Raw genomic sequence first — 25,022 nt, forward strand, 5'->3', positions numbered from 1 at the left:
GTGAATATATACTGAGTATTTTCTTGTTCTTTTATTATTTATTATTAAATATATTTAAACCTTTCATTGTGGCTGATCTGTCTAGAGATATTTATGTTTTGAGAGCACTTGCATATTTATTTGGTGACACTGTATGGGCCAATCCTAATAACCGTGTTCTTGGTCAAACTACCATTTGTATTAATATCAATATTATACAGTAAGATTGGACACCCTTTCTTAAGGGCCTCAAAGTAGCTGATAAGGAGTTGGCTGGTGGCAGTGATAACTGTCTTATAGTCTGGGCAAAAGGGTGCATAGCTAGTAAACCTGTAGTATGTGTGTGTAAATCAGACCTCAAAGAGTGTGTGTGCCAGCTACTTGGGCGGGACATGAAGCACAGAGAGAAAGGGTGCTGGAGGTCTTGGCTTGGTCACTCATCTGAGATCTCAACTCTATAGCTGTGCTAGTGGGGAGTCTTATTGGGGTCCTGGAGGAAGAGAGAAAAAGCAGCCCCGGACTGACTGTGGTCTCTGTGTGCTCTTAAGGGAAATTGCACTTGATACAGAGAGCTACATCTGGAAATACTGTGAGTGTACTTGTTATCCTCCCAGTGTACGTCCCCCACTGTTGCCAGTGGTGAGGATTGAGGCTCCTTGATTACTGGTCCAGTGGTGGGTAATCACAATCGTATTTATAGTATTAGTACTGCACATCAGCAACTCAAATGGCATCAGAAATACGTCTTGAGATCTAAAACTCCTCTGAAACATCAACAGTGTTGTTTGGAGGGACAGGTATATCTCACAGAGGATACTGCTGCTCTGGAACAGACTCCCTAGCCACATAAAACAAAGTAGTTCATCCCTGTGCATATTCAAGTGCACCTTAGAACTATGGTTGGGAAACAGTAAATTTACCCCAGGATTGGCTCCATACTATTAATGGACAGAGGAAGCATCTAAATGCTTTATTCCATGCATGGGTACCCTCAGATTGTTTATGGTATGATCCCAGTTATTTTCATTAGGGGTAATATATAATTATTGACCTTGAGATGGCTAAGGCTAACATATAACCAACTGGGCTAGTCTATTTCAAACACAAAAAAGAGAGATTGTTTGGGGTTAAAATGGCCACAAGGGCAGCTAGGCATACTTACCTCTGAGCCTATTTGCTCGCTGATTATTATATTTTGCTGAACTCTAACTTGCTTAATAGCTTATGAAACAAGTACAGGCATTTGATATTTAAGCAGTCTTTAGCATTGCGCCTTTTTGGCATTGGAATTTCAATTGGAATTTTCCAATACAACGACCATTGTTATGAATTCCAAATTTGCAGACAAATTGCAAGCAACACTATAACGGCATAAATTTCCACAAATTTAAACTATTCATCTGGAATTCTATTATTTTTTTCAGGCTTTTATTATTAGGCTTTCGAAGGTCCATTTTACTTAACTGGCTCTAACTTAGAGAACATGGGTCGAACTCAGAGAATATGCTCTTGTGTGTATCAGTGAGTTTATGTTCTTTCTCATATCATTCTTTATATTCCTGGTACAACTTTGTATTTTCTATCTCTGTAAGGTCACCTCAGCTTTGTCTTTTAATATGCTTAATTTTACATCAAAGCTTCCTTTAATATTTCTAATCAAATTTAAGAGATTCTTGTGATTCCCATTCTCTTATCTTCTGTCATGCCTTTACTGTGCTCATTTAAATACATCTTTTTATTTCTTATTATTATTGGGAATTCTAGACTCAGTTTAACACATTTTCCCTATCAACACCAACTTGTGCTCTTGTAAAGCCTTCATAGACATGTATCTTGACTTTCATAGTTTCTTTTTATTTAAAATATTTTTGTAGTCATCTTCTGGTCAGTGCCACAAACCTCTAATACTTCTTCAGCCACTGGACTACCAAGTCTAATCTAGTAAATCCAGTTTTCATCTCCACTTCGTATTCTGATAGAAGAGCACTGAACTCATATCTAGTTGGTCTGGATGCTTTTCCTTTTCTTTGTAACTTGATTCTAAACTTTGTAATGAGAAGCTAATGAGTGAAGTCATCACCAGCCCCAGGCCTTAATTTTCCTTACTGTATAATGATCCTACGTCTCTGACTATAACATACATAGCTTAATTACAGTATTGTCAGATAGATAGTTTGATAGATTGATAGACAGATAGAAAGATATATGCAATAAAGGCTGTACAGCAAAATTTCAATGGTCAGAATTTTGAACGCTAACAATTTCAAAATGCTCCAATTCAAAATGTCAAAGGGTCAGAAGTTTGAGTGACCATAATTTTTAAAATGTTGAAATGCATACATATATGTGCCTATTCACACACACACACCCACACACACACACACACACACACACACACACACACACACACACACACACACACACACACACAAGGATGGCCATACGTCATGAAACAAGGTCCCATATCCCACAGTACCAGACATTCAATTTATTACACGCCAGAATCCCTAATGCTCATTTTTCTATTGATTTATTGTTTGCATTCATGTTTTCTACTCATTTCAGATATATGATTTTTGTCTTTTCGAATGTAGATATAAAATTGTTGTAGTACTCTTTGCCTTACTTAATAGAAGTGGAGTTGTGATACCAGGATTCAGGTTTCGGTCTGATTCAGTATAGCTATACATTTTTTCTGAGAAACATTTTCTGAATATTTCATATTATTTTATTGTTTTTGATGTCTTGACATTTTAACAATTGTAACATTGTTCATTGGTCCAGATTACAAAAGAGTTGCTCTCCGTGTAAGGCTAGCCCTATTCCAAAAGACATGTTCTCAGTGGAAACGACTTATTCTGTGTAAGGCCTACAGCTATAAACAGGCTTTCTACAGGGACCGGATTCTAAAATACCTGTTCTCAACAATTTCTCAGTGTAAGTGGTCACATATGCTGACAGCAAGTCTTTTAGAATCAGGGCCACTATTTTTGTTTATATATTTTGAATTTGATTAAGGTGGGGAATGCTGAATTGGTTGGCTGATAGTGTTCATTGCATATTTCTTTATGTTACCATTTTCCCCACTGAAATGAATGGGATACATTGAATTTATGTATTTGTTTACACACACACACACACACACACACACATATATATATATATATATATATATATGTGTGTGTGTGTGTGTGTGTGTGTGTGTGTGTGTAATTTGTAATTTTGATTTGTGTTTGGGTTTACTGTTTTATGATATTATGTGGTTTGAGTTATATTTTAGTTGATATTTTGTGTTTAGTTTGCCTATGTATTGCACTTTTTTCTTATTAAGGTCTATATGTGAAGTAGGCCCAGTTTATATTTTTTATTTTGTTAGGAGGATATAATCTCTATCTGTCTGTCTATCTATCTATCTATCTATCTATCTATCTATCTATCTATCTATCTACAGTTTCTATCTCTCTATCTGCTTACCTACACCCTAGATATGTTGCAGTAGTCTTTGTACTAGAAATTAGCTTTTATTGGGTTTCCATTTGGAGGTCCATGGTGAGGATAAATATATCTCATCACAACCCCAGAAAAAATGTGGTAGAGCCTCCTGATCTCCAAATAAAAAAAAAAACAAAACAAAACCACAAAATGACTGAAAATCACAGACAGAAAAGAAGGACTAAGCTGTGATGTATAAAGGCACTAAGCCAAAACTGTAAACCATTAAAAAATAATGTATATTTCGGTTCAACTTATCCCCATCTCATCACAAATCTTATACTCAGAACTCACAATACAACATATATATTTATTTCAATTTATCAACCAGTCTGTTAAACTGCATTTAGTAGGTCCAAAAATGAAAGCACCCACAAAAAAAAAATTAATGCAGCCATAAGAACATCAGACAGACTCCAAATCAATAGTTTTCTGGACTAAACTCTGGATTATAAAACTGTGATCTAGAAATTGTACACCCGCATCACTGTATAGATCTTCGCAGTAGTCACAGAGTATATGCTGTTTGTCTGTCTGCTAAGTAATTAAGGAACTAATCATTCTTGGATCTTGTCATTGGTGTCTTTTACCTTAAGTTTTGGTAAATCCAATAAACATGTACAGTTTCTAATAGCCAGTTAAGGGCATCAATAAATTTATACATATTATAAGTAGGTCATAATGCATTTATTATGGAATTATTTCTGTTCACTGAAACATGATAAACCTTACATGGTGAACTTACAACATACTTCCGTGTTCCCCTGGTATTATAGCAGTAACAGCATACTGTCTCAGATTCAGGGATCCCTCCTTTTTTAATTCTACATATGACATATTTTGTTAAAACTGAGTCTGAGAGGATGATTGGAACATCATCCCCTCACATAAAGAGAAATTTTATTATTTACACCAAAAAATTCCGACAAAATCCGGTAGCAATAAAGGCTCTCCTCCATATACAACAAACAATAGTAGTTATATTCTCTCTGATATTTCTGGATACAGGCAATTAATCCAATAGAACGACGATATAATAAATGCAATTTATTAACATAATTTAAACATACACACAACCAGATTGAGCGCTTTCATCTCCTTCACGGAGACTTCATCAGAATCTGTCTTTAAACAAAACGAACAACACTTAAATACCATTCTAATAACAAAACTTAATTCCTTATTGGCTGGCCATTTAATTGCTACAATTTTTAACCATTGGTGGTGCAGTGTAAAAACAATATATGCATACTACAGTAAAATGCATGTACTAGGCAAGAAAACCATACTTTATATACAAAATGGAAATATATACAAACTAATATACTATAAATATGTTATATATATATTTTATTTTTGATTTATATAAATTATGTTTTGTCTCATTGTTAGAAAAATATGTACTTAGACATATATAAACTGTTAGAAAAGTATGTACTTAAACATATACAGAATGCTAGGAAAATATGTACTTAGACATATATAAACTGTTAGAAGAATATGTACTTAAACATATATGTAGTGCGAAGTTTAGAAACAGTATAATATGTAATGCATTTGATTCTATTTAACAATATGGCAGTAGAAATGATCTTGCATATAATTGCTTGAAACTTAGCTGCAGTGTGGTTAACCTCTGACCCTGGCAGTAGCCAGCTCAGCAAGCTTATGTCTTTCAGTAATTATAATCTGCTGGGTTAGAGAGAAATAAATATGTATGCATGTATATCTTTCTTCCTTCCACCGAGAAGGATGGCCTTGTGAACACTATCAGAGATAGTGTGCAGCTGCTAACCAGAGAGACAAAGGAACGTATTAAGAAAAGACTTGACCATTGTATCCGAACTAATCTAAGAACCTTGGAAAAAGTAACATCTACAGGAAGACATTGTAATGGACCAGGTGCCTCGCAAGGCTGTGTTATTCTCATGGGAAAGTTTTCAAAAACATTACCTAAGCATCTTCTTTTGAATGAAGTATTATGGACTATAGTGATGTAAATGCCCTGTGACTGACCACATCAGTAAGGTGGGCAAAAGCTGATTGCAAATGGTATATAATTGAGGGTATTTCCTGAATGTAATTAGTCAAAACTCTATACTTGTTTTTGTATAGTTTTTTGCCTCCTAATGTACATTAGTAAAGCAATATTGTTTGAACCTGAGCATCCTGTGTTATTGACTGTCATTTTGAAAAGCCTAATGATTTTTACAGTCTGATTTTAACAATTTATTTGACACTCATGTGGATAGGAACAATATACCTATTACAATTATATATGTGTAGCATCTGGCATCCTTGAAGTTTTGTTATTAGAATGGTATTTAAGTGTTGTTCATTTTGTTTAAAGACAGATTCTGATGAAGTCTCCATGAAGGAAATGAAAGCACTCAATCTAGTTGTGTGTATGTTTAAATTACGTTAATAAATTGCATTTATTATATCTTCGTTCTTTTGGATTAATTGCCTGCACCCATTTATGCAAATATTATTATGTTATATTTTGAAAAACAATATATTTTTAATTCTGTGTTTTACCAATATATTATAGGGTATTATAGATTTTTGGATGACATTTTTATTTTATGGGATGGACCAGAAGAGGAGATTATGGAATTTATCGGTTATATTAATAGTACTGCTATACTGTAGTATGCATATATTGTTTTTACACTGCACCACCAATGATTAAAAATTGTAGCAATCAAATGGCCAGCCAATAAGGAATTAAGTTTTGTTATTAGAATGGTATTTAAGTGTTGTTCGTTAATTACATTAATAAATTGCATTTATTATATCTTCGTTCTATTGGATTAATTGCCTGTATCCAGAAATATCGGAGAGAATATAACTACTATTGTTTGTTGTATATGGAGGAGAGCCTTTATTGCTACTGGATTTTGTCGCAATTTTTTGGTGTGAGTTGTATTTCTACTTTTGGTTACAAATTTTATTATTTATATAGTACGCCTTTTGAAGAGACTTTAACAATGTCATATTTGATAAAATAGGATACATTAAACTTATTTCACTGAATTGTACCAAGCCACCTTTTTACATTTACTGTTCCACTGAAATTATTTAGTATGTTAGGCAATACTAATAATATTCATATTCAAACTGTTTTAATTTTTTTTATATGAGGAGAATTCTGAAACATAAAAAGGTCCTATTGTTTTAACAAACCTTGGTTTGGGGGTTGGTATAACCATTATGGTTAAGGTGTTTACCTCACAGTGACAAGGTACAGGGTTTAATTCTCTCCTTTAAAAGGAGAATTGGCTGTTCTAAAAATGGTCCACAAAGTCAGCTATCCTAGTACTAATGTATGAACCTGATAAGGTGCTTATGAATGGATAGACTTGAATGGTGCATAAAAAAATAACATTCTTAACAAGTACAACAAGGACTCTTTTTTTTTCTGATCTCCACTTAAAGTTGAGGGAGTGCCAGATAAGTGAATTGTCCAGAGCACCATAAGAGCTCACTACACCTCTGGGTTCACACAACATTTCATCAAGAAGTATGTTTAGACACTCTAGGAATATTTGATCCCTACAGTCTTGCTGCCTGTACCCCCTATCTCTCTAGTTGTCATTTTTGTTGAGAACTTCACATCTCCCTGACATGGACTTGTGAATTCACATTATGGCTTCCCTTCCCATTCCTTCATGGTGAGTTCCTCTTGTCTCTTTAAGTATGGTGGATTAGTAGTAAAATGTCTACTTTGCAGCTCCAATTTTTAATTCTGACTTCTGGATATTGCTTAGGTAGTCTTTTGCATGTTCTCTCTGTGTCTATTTTGTTTTTTTTTTTTTTTTTTGCTCTTGGCCCTGCTCAAAACTGTGATTCATATAATTGTGACTCATCATAAACATGAAAATCGCAATTACGTTTTTCTGTCCTCACTGTGAAGTACAACAACCCCAGAGGTAATATATTAGGTGGTAGGTTGTGGGGAGCATTGCTCATACAAGTGAGGTGCAGGAGATAGTATGCTCTTTACAAAAAGATTTTTCATATGTTTGGCAAATCACTATTATTTGAGTCAAATATAAAAAGGTGCTGTATTTTCTGTGTGCACTTTCCTTCCATCTCCTGAAAGTAAGCTCTGCTGATTGATTGGCTTCACAAAATTATCCCTATATATGTTGCATGTACTCTTGCTCTGATGGTGCAGCTAAAAAAGTAGCAAGGCGGACCAATTTACTTATCTTTTATAAGCATTAAGTAAATGTAAACATCTGTTTCACTCCCTTCTATACACCATTTTGTTAGCTTTCTGCTGGGATACATTTATCAGCTGGATATCGCTCACCTGATATGGTTTACTGAACTGCACATGGTAATCAAGGTGTGGTCTGACAAGGTCTTATAGCATAGAGACATTACCACTTTGCTCCTGGATTTGAGTCTCCTAAGGATGCGGCCTAGCTGTTGGCAGTAGCATTTCACAATGCTTCTCTTGGTCCAATCAAGATGTGATAACATTTCTAGAGCCTCTTCATCTTCTATTGCCACTGTATCCACTGCCTCAAGTTAGAAATTCATACCAGGGTTGCTGTGGCCTAAATGCAGTATTTCACATTTGTTAGAAGAGAACCTCCATTACCTCCTTTTTCCCAACCTGGTCAGCCTTTAGAAATCCTTATTAACTTCCATCCATACTGCAGTGCTGCTTCTAACATTGTGTCAGCAATGAAGGTTTAACATATTTTTTCTTCATTCAGATATGTTTGAAACAAATAAAGTAGGGGTACTGGGCCCATGACCAGGGTTGGCACATGCTGTTTTCAGTAAGTCCACTTATTCTTGACATTGTCTAATATACCACGACCCCCTGAATCCTACCATTTAACAATGCTCTAAATCAGTTCATTAGACATGATCTTAGTGCTAAGTTCACCATTTTTCCTATCAGTTACTTTGGTGGATTTGAGACAAAGACATTACGGAAGTCCAGCTAGGCCATGTGACATGCTACTTTCTTGTGCAGTTCTCCTACAACCCAGTCATCAAATGTGACTTTTTTTATGACAACTAAATTAATTTTTTTTTTGTTATTCTGAAGAATGCTCTCCTACAGGAAAGCAACAAGCTTATTCTTATGATTTTCTTCAGTGACTTTCCCTCCAACTGTTTCCAATGCAGTCATCAAATGAAAGATATTAATATTTTAAGACAAATCTAGTTTGTATTCTAAATATCCATTGGATTTGGTAACTTAATTCTGTCAGATATATATATATATATATATAAATAATCATATATAGTCTGTTAAACTAGCTCATAAGATGAATGCTATCCGTAACTAATGAGTTTCAGTTTGGAGTTTGATTCTTTCCTGCTCTAGCTGCATAATGTGTACTGAGGAAATGTAATCAACCATGAGTCATATATATTGCAAGTTTCATATAGCCTTCTACTTCACGAAGGTACCAGATGTTTGCTTCAGTGTTCACACAAACATTTTTTCTACTTGCTGGCTGTTAGAAATGGTTGATTTGTATGATGCCTGGAAGAAGCAACAATTTGAAAGTAGGACTCGAGCTCTAATGAAAAGCTCAATATCACCACACCAAAAAAAAAATAAAATGGCTTGACAAGGCATGTCAGAAACTCCATCTTTATTACTAAGAATAAGTATAAAATTACATAATCCACAGCTGCGGCATAAATGACATCACAACACTCAGAATATTATAAAGGCAAAATTATTTCTCACCTGTGCACCCTCTGGGGTGTAGCCATTCCAAAGGAAGTTCTCATGAAGTATAGGTTGAACCGTAATTTCTGTTACTCTGTCTCCATCATGTGAAAAATCTGTCACAGCTGTGTAGTAAACAGTTTCACTTCCACAGATCTTGTTATGGCAAGACATCTGGTGCACATCCACATGGCAAGATGACAGAGCTACGTCTGCAACTGGGTTCTGTTCATCTTCTTTAATGAAAAAAAAATATTTATGTATATTAGTGTCTCATCAAACATAGAATGCTCATAAGAGCAAACACAATAAGAATGTTGATTTTAGATCAAATCTAAAAAGATTGAAATCAACAAAAACTAAAAATCATTTTTTGCACACCCCCTGTTAATTTTATATATATATATATATATATATATATATATATATATATATATATATGTATATATATATATATATGGATCACCTTCAGATGCCCGAAACGCCAAACCGCCGACACACAAATCACCGACACCAAAAGACCGACAACAAAAAATACCGACAACGCAAAACACCGAATACCATTACACCAACACACTACACGTAAACAACACAGTACACTACATAACATATCCACTATCCCTAACCCAAACCCTAACCCTAAGGTCCGACACTACCGCACACTTACCCTATCTGCACCCTAACCCTAACTCACTTACCCACCCCTAACCCCAAGGTCCGACACTACCGCACACTCACCCTACCTGCACCCTAACCCTAACTCACTTAACCCACCCCTAAACCCACAGTCCCTCACTATCGCACACTTACCTGTCCGCTCCCTAACACTAAATCCCTCACTCTATCGCACACTTACCGAGTCCGTCGGGTTCTCACCTTGTCGGTCATCTGCGTTGTCGGTGTTTTCGACCCGTCGGATTCCGTGTCGGTGAAATGCGATTTCGGGCATCTGAAGGTGACCCATATATATATATATATATATATATATATCTATATAGGGATCCTATCAGTTCGTCGAAACTTCACCAGCTCGAACACCATATGCTTGAACTGTGAAGTTCGAAAACTGATTATCGCGAAGCTGCAAAACACCGAATTCTTTTCCAGGGAAAGAATTTGGTGGGCCGTTTCTGTGGCTTTGCAATTTTAAGCACTGTGGTGGAAAGTTATTGGTTGGGTTCAGGTAAGTGTGCAATTGTGCGGACATTGGGGTTAGGGTGCAGGTTAGGTGAGCTAGGGTGCGGGTGAGGTGGGTGTGCGATAGTGACAGTCTTTAGGGTAAAGGCAGGATAGGTGAGTTAGGGTTAGGGTGCAGGTGAGGTGGATGTGCGATAGTGACAGACTTTAGGGTTAGGGCGGGATAGGTGAATTATGGTTAGGGCGCGGGTCAGGTGAGCGTGCGATAGTGACGGACCTTAGGGTTAGGGTTTGGGTTAAGGTAAGTGCATAGATAGTAGTGTATGTACAGTTTAGTGTAGGGCTAGATGTAGGATTTTAAGTGTATGTGTGAGGATTGCTGTTTTTTTGGTGTGCTTGTGTTGTGTGTGTGTTTCTTGGAACAGTGATTTTTTTTCCCTGGAAAAAAAATCGCTGTTCTAAGCCTTTGATGGTTTTGCACTTCGAGGATAGAAGTTCGAAAATATGGTGTTCGAACTTCTGCCGTTTTGTTGAAGTGATATAGACTCTATATATATATATATATATATATATATATATATATATATATATATATATTTACACACACACCAACTCTGAGAAAACAGAACAGCAGATTGAGGGTAAATTCCCCCAGATCCTGCTGCACCACAATACCATACAAAAGGCTACTCACCAAAACACATCAGAAAACAATGTCTGCTCATATGATCATTTACCCTTATTTGCAGCCTCAAAAAGCATTCCCTCATATGAACGATTGCAGTTTTGACTTACAACCATATATGAAAATAAATATATATGGATTTACCTCAAATTGTAAATAATCGAATCCCATTTCATAGAAACCACTTTATCAAATCTTCACTTCTCCGAATGCCTGAAACAACGGCAATTCACCCAGGGTAAACAACCACTCAACCACCAGGACAAAACAACAAACACCAAAACAAGTATCCCACCAAGTGGGCTCTGCCCCCCCCCACCCCCCATAATTAAATATACCAAACTCCGAGATCTCACTACAGTGGGGAAAGGGAAAGGTTCACCATAAATGTTTACTTATTGGCAACAGGTTGATCGATACTCCAACAATTACTGCTGAGAAAAACAGCTTTGCATGTTGATGATTTAGCATTATTGCCTCAAAATCTGAAGAATTCTGTACCTATAGTCTAAGATATTCTTAAGGAGTGGAGTCTGGTAATAGAATATAAGGTAAATATGTCTAAATCATTGTATTTTGCTGGATATTTTGATACATTACTCTCCATCACAGATCAGTATAATTTTGATAAATCTTATTTTAAACCCGCTTCATCAGATCTTGCATGCAGATTTAGCTAAACAGAAGAAAAACTTTTTTTCCATGCATCTTAAAATTGTTTTGATTAAATGAAATTGAATGTCTGCATTCTTCATCTGTTAGACATCTGCTAGTACTCTTTCATCTAGAGATAACTCAAGGAATCTGGTAGTCTGAATTTGACTTTTATCTTGTCCCTACTGAATTTATTGGAAATCATTGATTTCAGGTGCACCTCTCAGATGAAGGGAGGATTGGATCTTCCTTCCTTATTATTATTTTATCAGACAGTGAATCCACCCTGGACACTTTTATTATATAATACAACGTGTTCATCCCTTTGCATATAGTAGTACATTGTACTATTTTGGAGGTAAATGGTCCTAAGGTAATGTTTCTAGAGGACATGCACTGTTTGGATTATCGCATTAACTTTGCCTGTGTTAAAGAGTTAAAGAGAATAACTACATCTCAACATGTTAAAACTGTGCATTGGAAAAAATTATGATTTCCATTATTGACAGGTGTGCTCATGGTTACATGCAAAGTAGGCATCATTTCCTGCATATTTACTGAAATTGCTTTCAGAAAATCACTTTATGTCAAATATTACAGAAAGATATGTTTCTAAATAGAATTCTTTTGTAACAGATCAGCTTTTAGAAGCAGCATATGAGGTCATGGGTTATTTGTCCAAGGAGGCTGTCTGATTTAAACAACAATGTGAGTAGGATAATATACTGTCTACCAATAGTTTGGTAACCTCTTGCTCAAAATGGGGAATTTATTGTTGGAAATTACAAAGAGGATTATTCCTTACCCCAGAAGATGTGTATTATTTATTTATACAATCATCCTGTGATTGCTGGAGACATCAGTTGTCATGCATTAGGATTGCTGGGTTCATATAAAGTAAACTCTCAGTTAATTGGCACCCATGGGGATTGGTAGATGCAGGATAACTGTAGTTTCTGGTTGTTTGAGAGTTACTATTAAAAATAGGCCTAGTGAATGTTATACCATTTGTTTGGTTTAACTTGTTCTCAGGTAGCACAGCGAGGGAATCTATTCCTATCTTCCTTTTTAAAACTCTAAAAATGTAAGGTATGTTTCTGTGGGGGTGGGGGGGGGGGGCAGAAAATGCAGTCCATGAAAATTGTACTCTATTTCTTCTATACTTTTTTGCCAGTTGCTTGAGAGTGCCAGTTACCTGAGTGTGTACTGTATTCTGGAAATGTTCTGACAGGTTTTCACAAAGCTTGCATGATAATTTTAAACTACTTTTGGTGAGGACTTAGACTTTTCATATGTTCTAGGCAGTTTTCATACTCTTGAGCAACAAGTTGAAATAAGGAATGATTGCAATAGCCAAGTAAGCCATTATGTGCATCGGGAAATCTCCACTCTTTTTATCACCGTAAGGTACTGGGTTATTGTAGGCCAAATATATCATGTTGAGGTAAATGCAGTAATCAGAAGAGGAATTCAACACAAGCTTTTGTTTTGATAAGCATCTTTTATTGAAGATAGACAATGGTTGCTAAGGAATGAAGGGGATTAGATATGTGATTAGAACTCCTAAATCATATAGAAAGCAAATGGATACAGTAGTGCGTCGATTATCCGAACGTTGATTATCAGAAATGTCAATTATCAGAACCAGCCTTCCAAAGTTTTCGAGAGGAACAATCATAAAGTCTGAATATGTAAACATTTTATTGAGCATGTTTTTTTGAGCTTGTAGCCAGCTCATGTATGAAAAATAGTGTTTATTGTCCATTGGAATCACTGAATGGTTGAAAAGTGTATTCCTGAATGCAGAAAAAACAAGATTTTAGATGTTCCTTTAAATCTGGTTCAATTATATGTTTGATTGTTCGAACAATTTGATTATCCAAACTTCCCTAGGTCCAAATTAGTTCAGATAATCGACTCTCTACTGTAATTGTGATTTTATGTTTATGGAGTTCTGTTTGTTTTCATTGTCAATGACTTCAGCCTTACCAAGAGCTTGCTATATCAGTTAAGATTTTTTTAATTTTGATATGGGGTAGATGATGTCATATGACAGATGCACCAGTCTATTAACCTACCATCATACTGTATCTATACTTCCTGGTAGATATGGGGTAGATGATATCAGCCTACTGTTATGTTGTATCTATACTCCCTGGTATATATGGGGTAGATGATATCAGCCTACTGTTATGCTGTATCTATACTTCCTGGTATATATGGGGTAGATGATATCAGCCTACTGTTATGCTGTATCTATACTCCCTGGTATATACGGGGTAGATGATATCAGCCTACTGTGATGCTGTATCTATACTTCCTGGTATATATGGGGTAGATGATATCAGCCTACTGTTATGCTGCATCTATACTTCCTGGTATATATGGGGTAGATGATATCAGCCTACTGTTATGTTGTATCTATACTTCCTGGTATATATGGGCTAGATGATATCAGCCTACTGTTATGTTGTATCTGCACTTCCTGGTATATATGGGTAGATGATATCAGCCTACTGTTATGCTGTATCTCTACTCCCTGGTATATATGGGGCAGATGACATCAGTCGACTGTTATGCTGTATTTGTAATCCCTGGTATATATGGGTCAGGTGGTGTTTTACAGAAGATGTACCAATCTATCAGTCTACTGTTATGCTGTATTTATACTACCTGATTTTGGCGATATAGTTGTATAGGATTACACTTGACATCAGTCTTTGAGAACTGCATCTATTATATATGCTTGCTATGGATGATATATTACATGACACAATGAAAACTATGTTAAATGTGATGTCATTACCAGTCACTCTGTATAAAACCATCAGGCATGCATCTAAACTACTATATTATAAGGGTTTTGTATGTATGCATGTCTGTATGTTTGACATTCTGCCTTTAGAAGCTAACATTAGTGAATTCAATTCTGATTAAATGCATAGCTGCCAACTGTTCATAATTCTGCAGAATGTCCAGATTTATGCCTCATATTTTTGATTTGTTTTACTCCTCATAAAATGTGTGTTTTCCTGCTAATTCATCTAGGATTGCAGTTACTAAAAATAACTGCCATTTGGCTTTCATAGGTTCATACTGTAGGTTCATAGGTGTTTACTAAGCTAATGACTACAAGGGCCTTTTTAAGCCTAGCCATGCATCCCAAATCTCTGAAAAAGTTCTGATACCCTTGATAAGTGTAAGCAGGGGCTTGGGAGATGAAACATTTACAAGTGGGGGGTCTGGAGATGAACCATTTACAGGTTGTCTGTGTCCATTAGAGACATAGATGCCAAACCAAGGATGAATTTCCTGTTCTGCATCCAGTTGTCCAAATTACATTTGAATTGGTTTAGGGAGGAACTCTGCTTCACATGGAAGGGGAGCCTGTTCCCGAGACAGGGTGGTCTCTGGGATACATACCTGTCTCCCCAGCAGGTCCTATTTATATCACAGGCAAGGTTTAAGTCTTTAGAATGGGTAATTCTGGTGCTGTTTATTTTGTGGATATGCAGGAGGTCCACCAGAGTGGGGTTTGACAATGCCCTGTATGCCAGGCATAGATCTCCACTCAAAAGCCTGTAGGAGACAGAATACAGGGATAGGGCCTTGAGGCAGTCTGCATAGGACATTTTACTTAGCCTCTATATTCTTTTAGTGAGGAACCTCTGTGGACATTCCAGTTGTTGGATATGCATGGTAAGGTACATACCAAAGGGGGCATTGCACTCAATACTAGGTCTGATGAATGCCGAATACAGTGGAACAATGACTTCCTTGGATTTGGATGCCATACCTTTGTTTATAAGCTGCACAATATATCACTCACCAATATTTGACCTCAAATGAATGGAAACTATTCTCTATCTTACTAGAATTGTTTATAATCCTATATAATGTGTGATGTAAGGAGTGTTGTAAATGCTTTGGGATGTACTTAAGTGATGTAAATGTATACTCACAGAGAGATAAATGACTGGAAACTAGTTTATCTCTCATCAAGATTGTAAGTATTCATGTAAAAGGAGTGATGTAAATATTGTCTGGAAACTAGTCTCTCTCTCATCCAAATTGTAAAAATTCTTGCAAAGGTGTGATGAAAATATTTTCTTATGCAGAATTGTACTGCCATCATCATGTAGATGTTGTTTGTGAATATTTCCATCTTTGTCGACTTCTGTAAGGTTAGCAATACTTATAACTGGAGGTTTTCTCCCCAGGTCTCCACTGAAAAAGGACCTGTGGTAAACAGATGTAAAATAAGTAAATAAATAAAATAAAAATATAGAATGATTTCCTCACTACTGTTGATATGTGATGGCCAAAGGCTAGATTAATATGTATGTGTGTCCCTAAGTCCCTGACTACTGTCATCTCTAAGGGCTGTGTTGTCAATATGATAGTTAGCAGGGATGGATGACTTCCCAAAAGATACTATTATGTACTTCTTGGCAGTTAGTTTTAGTCCATGGCTATGACACCAGTTGTTTGTCTAGGTCAGCCCTTCCTGGAGAACATTTGTGTCAGTGTGGGATTCAATGACAACTCCTAATTTGCAATCATCTGCAAACTTGGTTACCAGAGGCCATTGACATTGGCCTTGACTTCAGAGAAGTAAATGCCAAAAAGGAGTGGCCGAAGGACTGATCCCCGAGGGACTCCACTTGTGACTGGACTCTTTGTAAAGGTGGACTCCCCAAGTCTAACTTCATGGGTCCTATCTGTAATCCAATTGGCTATCCATCAGGTGACATACGGGGTTTGTACCTAACCTCTTGAATTTGTCAACAATGCCAGAGTGCAATATTGTGTCAAATGCCTTGTCCAGGTCAAGGTAGACAGCGTGAACCATTTTTCCCTCATCCATTGCTTTGGTGACCTTCTCAAAGAAGTCCACCAGGCTGAGTAGGCATGACCTACCCTTGACAAAACTAAACTGGGTTGGGTCCAGTGTCTGGAGGTTTACTGTATCTCTATTGATCATTTTCATTTATTATTTTTCCATGGATTTACATATACGACTAGTGAGACTTATGAGTCTGTAGTTTCCAGGGTCTGTAGATGGCCCACCTTTGTGCAGAGGGATGACTGTATCTGTTCTCCTTTCATGAGGCACAAAGCCTATTTGGAGGCTATAGTTAAATAGCAATTCCAGAGGCCCTGATAGGTCATGTTTCATTAGAAGGCATCCTGGGATATTGTCTGGGCCCACTGATGCAGTGTTCTTGGCCTTAGAAAGAGCATTAAGGACCTGTTCTCCAGTGGTAGCAGTGGGAGTTATATTACACAGTATTTCTTGAGAGAAGGTTGAGGGGAAGAGAGGGGTAAACTTGGAGCTGAATTTATCAGCCAGTGGGTTTGCAATATCTTCTGACTCAGTATAGGTGGCTCCATTTACAAAGAGCTCTGCACATAATTGTGTTTAGACTTTGAGGTTGTGGACATAGCTAAAGAATGCCTTGTGGTTGTCCTTGGCCTGGGAGGCAAAATGTATCTCAAATTTGGCTTTGGTAGACTTTTATTTGTATTCTGAGTTTAGTTTGATGAGAGTGTTTTTATCCTGCTGGGTGCTGCACCTCCTAATTTTTGCCATGATTTTCTTCTTTCTGTTATACAGGCTATTCAGTTTTGTGCTTCCACTAGGGTAGCTTGTTTTTTGAGTTAGTTCTGTACTTCTTCCTGGTGGGTATAGCTGCCTTTATGCAGCTATTAACATGCTTGTAATGGGTTTTTGTGAGCAGTTCTGCATAGGCAGCAGTGTTCTCAGGGTTTATGGGGGCATGAAATTTTGCCAGCTTATCACTTAATAGCAGGAAGTTAGCCTTAGAGTAGTTCCAGGTTTAGCTGGGGTCCAGGTTTTATTTTTACTTCAGAGAAAACTATTTTGTGGTCTGACCTTGCCAAGGAAGACATTGCAGTAGATGGTATGCAGCACTCTCCCATATTAGTGAGGACTATATCCAGTATGGTTGCACCCCCTGGTTGGTGTACTGACAGTCTAGTCCAGGGAGTTTGTGTTTACAAAATCCAGGGATCTGTCTGTATGTTTGGTGGTGTATAGGATTCCCAGTTAATTATGTGGTAATTTAAGTCACCCCTGAATATGGTATTGAGTTGGATGGTGAGTGTTTCCAATAAGTTTAAATACATGCTATGAGTTTCCTGGGTCATAGAGGCGGACCTATACCTTGCAAGAAAGTGGTATTGGATTTTGCTTATGATGATTTGAACATGGAGCAGCTCAAGTACATTGTCCTGTTTAACCAGGCTTGAGGTATATTTATTTTTGATGTAAATCAAAACACCTCCACCTTTAGTCCCTGTCTGTGTAGTAGCTGGTCTACATGTGTGGAAGGCATTATAACCTTGACCTGTTGGGGTGCCCTCCGTGGCTTTAAGCCATGTTTTAGTAACTGTACAGGTGTCAGGATTCTCTAGGGTGAAGAGAGCTTCTAGGGAGTAGAGCTTGTTGGTTAGACTCCTAGCATTGAGCAGTAATACCTTTAGATTTTCTTGGTTTTGATTTGCCATGTCAGAAGTACTCAGTTTGGCATTGCCTAAAAAAGACACTATGGAGGAAGACAATGTTTTAAGTAATATTCAAAGGCCTGGAGGGGAGAGGTGCAGACCATCCCTGGCAAAGCAGCACGGTCTGTTGATGATTTCCTTCTATGCTTACGAATATTGCACCTCTTAGAACCTCTTACAGTATTTGATTTTATTAATTATTGAAGGATGTTATATTTATATATGCACTGCATGTGTTATTATTTTTATTTTATGATTAAATGTGTTATATTTTATGTATCCATTAATGTTACTTGTAATTTTGAGCATAGTTGGATTTTAGGTTATGTGTATGGAAGTTTTATACTGTATTTTATTGTCTGTCTTTTTAAATTTTAATTGATAGATAGGTAACTAGGCTGGCTATATCATGTGATTAATTATTTCTCTTATTTAACATTTGAAAAGAATGATTTTATTATGTACTGATGAAGGGTTTAGCCCTGAAAGCTTTGCATTAAAGTATTTGGTGTGTTAAGTGTTTGTTCTCTATAGATTTTGTGATTACACCAGGGTGGCTTGTTTTTTGAGTTAGTGGACTTTCTCCATACTCAGCCTGGTGAGAGGGACATCAGTGTGTCTCACAATGGAGTCTGCAATGACTAGAATGTTGGATTGTATGGTGGCTTGCCTTATGGGCTTAGTACTAGCAGCATCATGAGATATGTCTCTGTGTTGATCTCGGTGTTGTTTTGAAATAGTGCATTTGGGGCTGCTGAGGGTATTTATTATGTGTACTTCATCTAGGAGGTCATTGGGGTTTAGAAAGGTTACATTTAAGTGCATCAGCATATGTTGGTCTATATGTCTGCTTTAAATTGTGTGTGATGGGTGCAGCATGTGTACTACTGACAACCTTATTGACATTAGGAGTACTTTTATGTCAGAGCTTTGTCTCCAGTGACATTGCATAAATACATCTCTCACATACCTTATCAGTTTGTTTGAGAATTAACTGGCTGTCAGTAAACATTAGGCAATTTCTACATTGCTTAAGGATGCCCATATCCACCATGGTGGTAACAGAGATACTGGGAAAGTTAATATCCATGGCAACAGACCCTTTTTTATTGATTAGATAGCTGGAGTGAGAATATAAAGCAATGCCAGGAATATCCAGTTTGCAACTCTGGGGACTCTGGGGACAATGTTTGTCACTGCAAACTAGTCATCCTGTATGTAACTAGGTAGTGATGAAATTTCAGTTGTGCTTTTACAGGAAAAATGCCACTCAAGCTGGCTGTGTCTGTGCATGGCACTGCCAAACAACTGAGGGGAAACTAACACGTAGACCCTAAATTTTAAGCATGAAGTATTTAGGCAGATATTCTGAAGATAGAAACAAATCAAGCAGTACTTACTGAAAAGAAAGAAAATGCAATAAGTGGAATTCTGGACAGAAATGTAAAGAATTAAAGGGTAAAACTATACCTTATCAAGATTCAAGTGGAGAATGTAATATAATGGCTAAAATTACATAAACAATGTTGCATTTAAACTGCAAACTGAATATCCTAAAGGAATATTACTGTGATATTCTAGACTCATGCTAAATCCATTAAACAAATTTTGTTGAAATATGTATACAGATATAAAGTATACAGGCTATTATTTCATGTTCCTGCTGTGCAAACAGTACACTACACTAACATATGAAAGACAATAGTATACAAAAGTCTTTATAATATTTTTCCAATGAGGGACAGCTGCATTTTTAATCTGATAAAGTATACAAACAGGTATGTTGTTGCTGTTTTCAACAGAAAGCAACATGCCTTACAAGAGGTATAATGATGAGAGAGCTAGAGTTAAGAAACAGAAGACAAAGGTAGGTGAGGGTGAAGGGGTATAACTAAAGGGCGGAAAGAGAGTGAATCAGAGTACAGGCAGATTATAGAGGGAGCAGAACAGGAATGAAGGTGAAGAGGAATGATGTGCTGATCTGCTGCAGAATATTTGGAAAGCCAGTTGGAGAATCAGGCTATAGTTTGAATGACTTTAGCGAGCAGCCTCTCTTACTGTTCCAGGTTTTTGACCCTTTATGGATGAAGAGGGAACAGCATGCAGAGTTATTGGGTTTTGATATGTGTAGAAGGTCTTTGTCAGAAGAGGTCAAGCTTTTGGGTGGGTTGTATGGTTGTACAAGGTTGGCTAGAGATGGACAGTCATTTGATTTGTTTATTAGATTGTGGATAATAGGGAGCTAGGAGGACATGATTTGGTGAGGTAGTTGAAGCCGCTGGAGGTCTCTAAGGGCTTCACAGGAATGGGCTGTATGTGAGACATTGATATTAATTCTCTGACCTTGTAGCACTGCTCAAGTTTGTTTAGCTCAGTCAGTTGGATGTTGGTCAGTACTGGTGCTAAGCAGAGGAGAGCAGGTATTTGCGGGGTAGTGGTGATATGACATCTTGCAGTGTCAGGTAGGGTTTTGATCAGTATGGAGGGCTTAGTTTCTAGAGTGTTTTTTTCACTGTGTGTTGAATGTGCAAGTCAGTTTAGGTCTTCCTCTATGTAAATTCCTAGCAGTTTAGCTTGTGCGATAAGTTCTATTTTGGTATTATTAAAAGATGTTCATAGATAATAGAGAAGGATGCTTTCTCTACTGTGAAGTGTTTGTGAATGAAGAAAAGTTGCTTTTTCTTGTTTTGTTAGGGTTTAGGAATAGCTGGGAGGTAGTCAGATAGTCTTCTAGAGGAGTGAAGGATTCCTAGGTCAGATTTTATAGGGAATCAATGTTGTTTGCTGAGCATATGATGGTAGAATCATCTGCATATTGTGCTAAGGTAATATTCTTATTAGCCATAGCAAGGTCAACAACAAAGATTTTGAACAGATAGTTGAAAGAAATCAGGAATTTTAGCAAACTTATTTGGATGAACGAAGCTCCAAACTGTGTATATTCAACATCCTCCTACAAATATAAAGATTATTAAGGATACTTTTTAGACTTTTTCAACACTAAAGATGCTCCAATGAGCTAAAGTAAATGTGAGTGAAGGGCTCGTGGATTTGTTAATGTAATTGATGAGACATTCTGGGCTGTCATGTTAGAAAACAGGAACACGACAGCCATATGATCAAGCTGTGGCACTGAGGTTACAGGGTTTGAAATTCAATCAAGCCAATTGTCAAAACAGGTGTTGCAGTATTCTGAATTTTTCTAATTACTCCAAATCATTTGGGTTTCTAATACCATGAAAGGAATGGACCCCATTCCTAAGTCAAAGTATGATTAAAGTTCATAAAATTAGTATTGTTTCAGTCTTTGATGTCAGCCAAAAGTGCTCTTTGCAGCATCCGCAATGTACCCAATAATGACTCCTTCTGTAATTCATATGGGGTTACATGGATTGGTAACATATCTAAATATGATCGTAAATTATTTTTTATAAGACCTGGTGCTCTTACTACTATTGGAACTGTCTGGGTATCTTTCTTCCTCATTGCTCTCATTTCTGCCTGCAGATCCTGGTATTTTATGACTTTGTGTCTTTCTATACACAAGACACTAGTCACTGGGTGTGGTGATTTCAATGATCAGTTCTACTTTTGTCTTCTTTTCTTGGACCACCATATCTGGTTTTCTAGCATTTATCTTTTGAACTGTTGGTAATGGGTGATCCCATATGATATAAACGTCATCATTTTCTATGATGCTTTGTGGCTTATGTTTCCAGTGTTTTTCAGCCACTTCGATACCAATATGTTTGCACGATACCCAGTGCAACAGTCTCGCTACATTATTATGCCTTTCATAGGTTCATATGTAGGTACTAGGCTATCGGCCCAAGGGCCTATGTAAGCTTAGCCAACAAGGTTCACTGGCTTACGCCACCCAAGAAAGGTATTTTTCTGAGCCACTGTCGAGCAGAGACACAGAAGTGATTCCCAGGGTGTATTTCCTATTTCCCATCCACTCATCAAGATTTTTCTTGAAGAGTGCTAATGAAGAACTTTGCTTGACATAGATGGGTAGCCTGTTCCAGAGTATGGGAAGTCTCTGGGACAGGAATCTATCCCTCCAGCATGTCCTGTTTATTGTGGTGACAAGGTTTAGGTCCCTAAAGCGTGTAGCTCAGAGAGATTGGGATTTTTTTAGGTGTAGCATGTCCAATGGTTCTGGGTTTGACATAGCTTTATATGTGAGGCAGAGATCACCTCAGAGTAGGCAATATTCTATGGAGTAAAGCTGGAGTTTTTTGAGGCAGTCAGTGTAGGGCATTTGTTTGAGACCAGTAATCATCTTTGTGAGGTACTTCTGTGGCCATTCCAGCTGCTGCAGATGTCTTGTGATGTGCATTCAAAAGGGGCGTTGTACTCTATAATGGGTCTAATGAGTGTCAGGTAGAGGGGAAAAATTACCTCTTTTTTCCTGGATGAGAACCCTATTATGATGAGGTGTGCCACGTAGAAGGACTTCCTGACTACTGTAGCAATGTGACTATCAAAGGACAGACTACTGTCCACCTGAGTCCCAAGGTCTCTTATCACACATTCGGTGTTAAGTAGATTGCTGCCTATGTGGTAGTTCATGGGTACAGAGTTTTTATCAAAGGGGATGACACTGCACTTTTTGGCATTGAGTTTGAGGCCATGGCTCTGACACCAGGCATCTGTCTCAGCGAGGCCCTTCTGTAGGATGTCCACATCATTTGGGGACTTGACTATGTCTCCTAGTTTGCAGTCATCTGTGAACTTCATTAGCCAGAGGCTTTCTGTGTTAGCCTGTACTTCAGAGAAGTGGATGCCAAACAGGAGAGGTCCCAGGACGGAACCCTGTGGTACTCCACTTGTCACTGCTTTGAGGTCAGATTTGGAGTCTGCAACTTTTACAGTGTGGGTTCTGTCAGTGAGCCAGTTGGCAACCCATCTTGTGACTTAGGGATTTGTACCTAATTTAGTGAGTTTAGCTATAATTCCAGAATGGGGGATGGTGTCGAAAGCCTTGGCGAGGTCAAGATAGGCTGTGTGAACCACCTTACCCTCATCTATGGCTTTGGTGACTGCCTCAAAGAAGTCGATCAGGTTCAGGAGGCATGATCTGCCTTTCACAAACCCGAACTGGGTGGGATCCAGAGTTTGGAGGTTACCAATGTCTTTATTTATGAGTTCCATGATGATACGTTCCATGGCCTTGCAGACCAGGCTCATCAGGCTAATAGGTCGATAGTTCCTGGGATCAGTTGTGGCTCCCCCTTTGTGGGGTGGGATAACTGTTGCTGTGCGCCATTCAGTGGGCACAAAGCCTGATACGTGGCTATTACTGAACATGGTGCTTAAGTGGGGAGCCAGTTTGTTCTGAAGTTCGTGTAAAACACAGCCTGGGATGTTGTCCGGTCCTATGGATGCTGTGTTTTTGGCTTTAGAGAGTGCAGCTTTTACCTGCATAGTTATGATTATAGGGACTCTGTATTCTTCCTGTATAGATATGGGCCATTTAGGGGGTGAGGGGGAGTAAAGTTAGCACTGAACCTATCTGCCAGGATGTTGGCAATATCAGTTGGTTCTGTAATTTTCGTGCCATTGTGCTGTAACTCAGAGCAGATCTGGGTGTTGCCATCAAGATTCTTGACATAGCTATAGAATACTTTCAGTATACAGTCCTTCTGCCATTAGTGTGTCTCATCCAGAAAAAAGGTGTGTGACTGTTTCCAATTCAGTTCCACAAAACCTACATTTGTCTGTTTCTCCCTTGTGGGGTGGCCACGGTGGTGCAGCAGTTAGCATTGTCGCCTCACAGCAAGAGGTTCTCTGGTTCGATTCTCAGCTGGGGTGCCTTCTGTGTGGAGTCTGCATGTCCTCCCTGTGGTTGTGTGGGTTTCCTCCGGGTGCTCCGGTTTCCTCCCACATCCCAAAGACATGCAGTAGGTGGATTGGACACACTAAATTGGCCCTAGGTGTGAGTGCATGCATGCCTTCTGTGGAAGGTTGGGCACCGGGCTGGCAACTCAACACTGTAAAACTCCACTGCCAATTATGAGCGGACAGATGATCCGCTGTGGCGACCCCTAACCGGGAAAAGCCAAAAGAAGAAGAAGAAGAAGTTCAATGGATTTTGTAAACCAGCATGTACATAGCCCACTATTTTGGGCTGCCAATATTAACCTTTCATTCCTTGATTTGAATTTGCCTCTTCTTAACCATTCCTGGGTTTGTTCTTGATCATGAGGCTCTTCCAGAAGCTTTCTATACTTGCAACTATATTTATGTTTTTTCCACATTTCTTGCCTTCTCACCTTCACCTTATATCCTTTCTTTTTGTTTTTTGGCACATTCAGTTGCTGCCTAGTTTTTATCTACTTCTGGTTTGATTTCCATTCCTGCTTGACGTTGATATGCTTCTGCCAGATTAAGCAGAGAAGTCATCTTAGATTTATTCTCCTCATGTTTCAAAACTTTCACTACATTTGGATTTTGTGAGGTCAGTAGATATGTGTGGAGTCCCACAGTTGCAGATCTATACATATAATCAATTTCAAGGAGGCCCATCCCTCCTTCAGAATGGGGAATATATAATCTTGGTATACACTGATTTTTATAAATCATTGGGTGAGCAAGAAGCATCCTTCTTGTTTTAATATCTAATCTATCCAACACTTTTTGGGGACAGTCAATCACTCCAAAACTGTACGTTAGGACAGGAAGAGCAAACTGATTTATAGCTTGGATCTTGTTCCTAGATGTCAATACTGTTCTCAGGATTAATTTAAGTTTTCTAAAGTATTCCTTACTGAGTTTTATTCACATTTGTTCATGTTTTATTGCTGATCCTTCATCAATTCCCAAGTATTTATACAC

The 25,022-nt window shown here is 37.8% G+C and overlaps 1 protein-coding gene across 1 annotated transcript in view; it reads right to left on the minus strand.

Moving 5' to 3' along the window:
* Positions 1 to 25,022, minus strand: part of VWDE (von Willebrand factor D and EGF domains) — a 740,920-nt gene that overhangs the window by 625,249 nt on the left and 90,649 nt on the right. Inside the window, exon 6 of the mRNA XM_044066200.1 lies at positions 9,197 to 9,414. Within this exon, the coding sequence (XP_043922135.1) occupies positions 9,197 to 9,414 (218 nt within the window). The remainder of the gene's footprint in view (positions 1 to 9,196; positions 9,415 to 25,022) is intronic.

This window comes from Protopterus annectens, chromosome 3.part1, assembly GCF_019279795.1.
Source record: "Protopterus annectens isolate FY-2018-M chromosome 3.part1, PAN1.0, whole genome shotgun sequence".
NCBI classification, from domain to species: Eukaryota; Metazoa; Chordata; order Ceratodontiformes; family Protopteridae; genus Protopterus; species Protopterus annectens.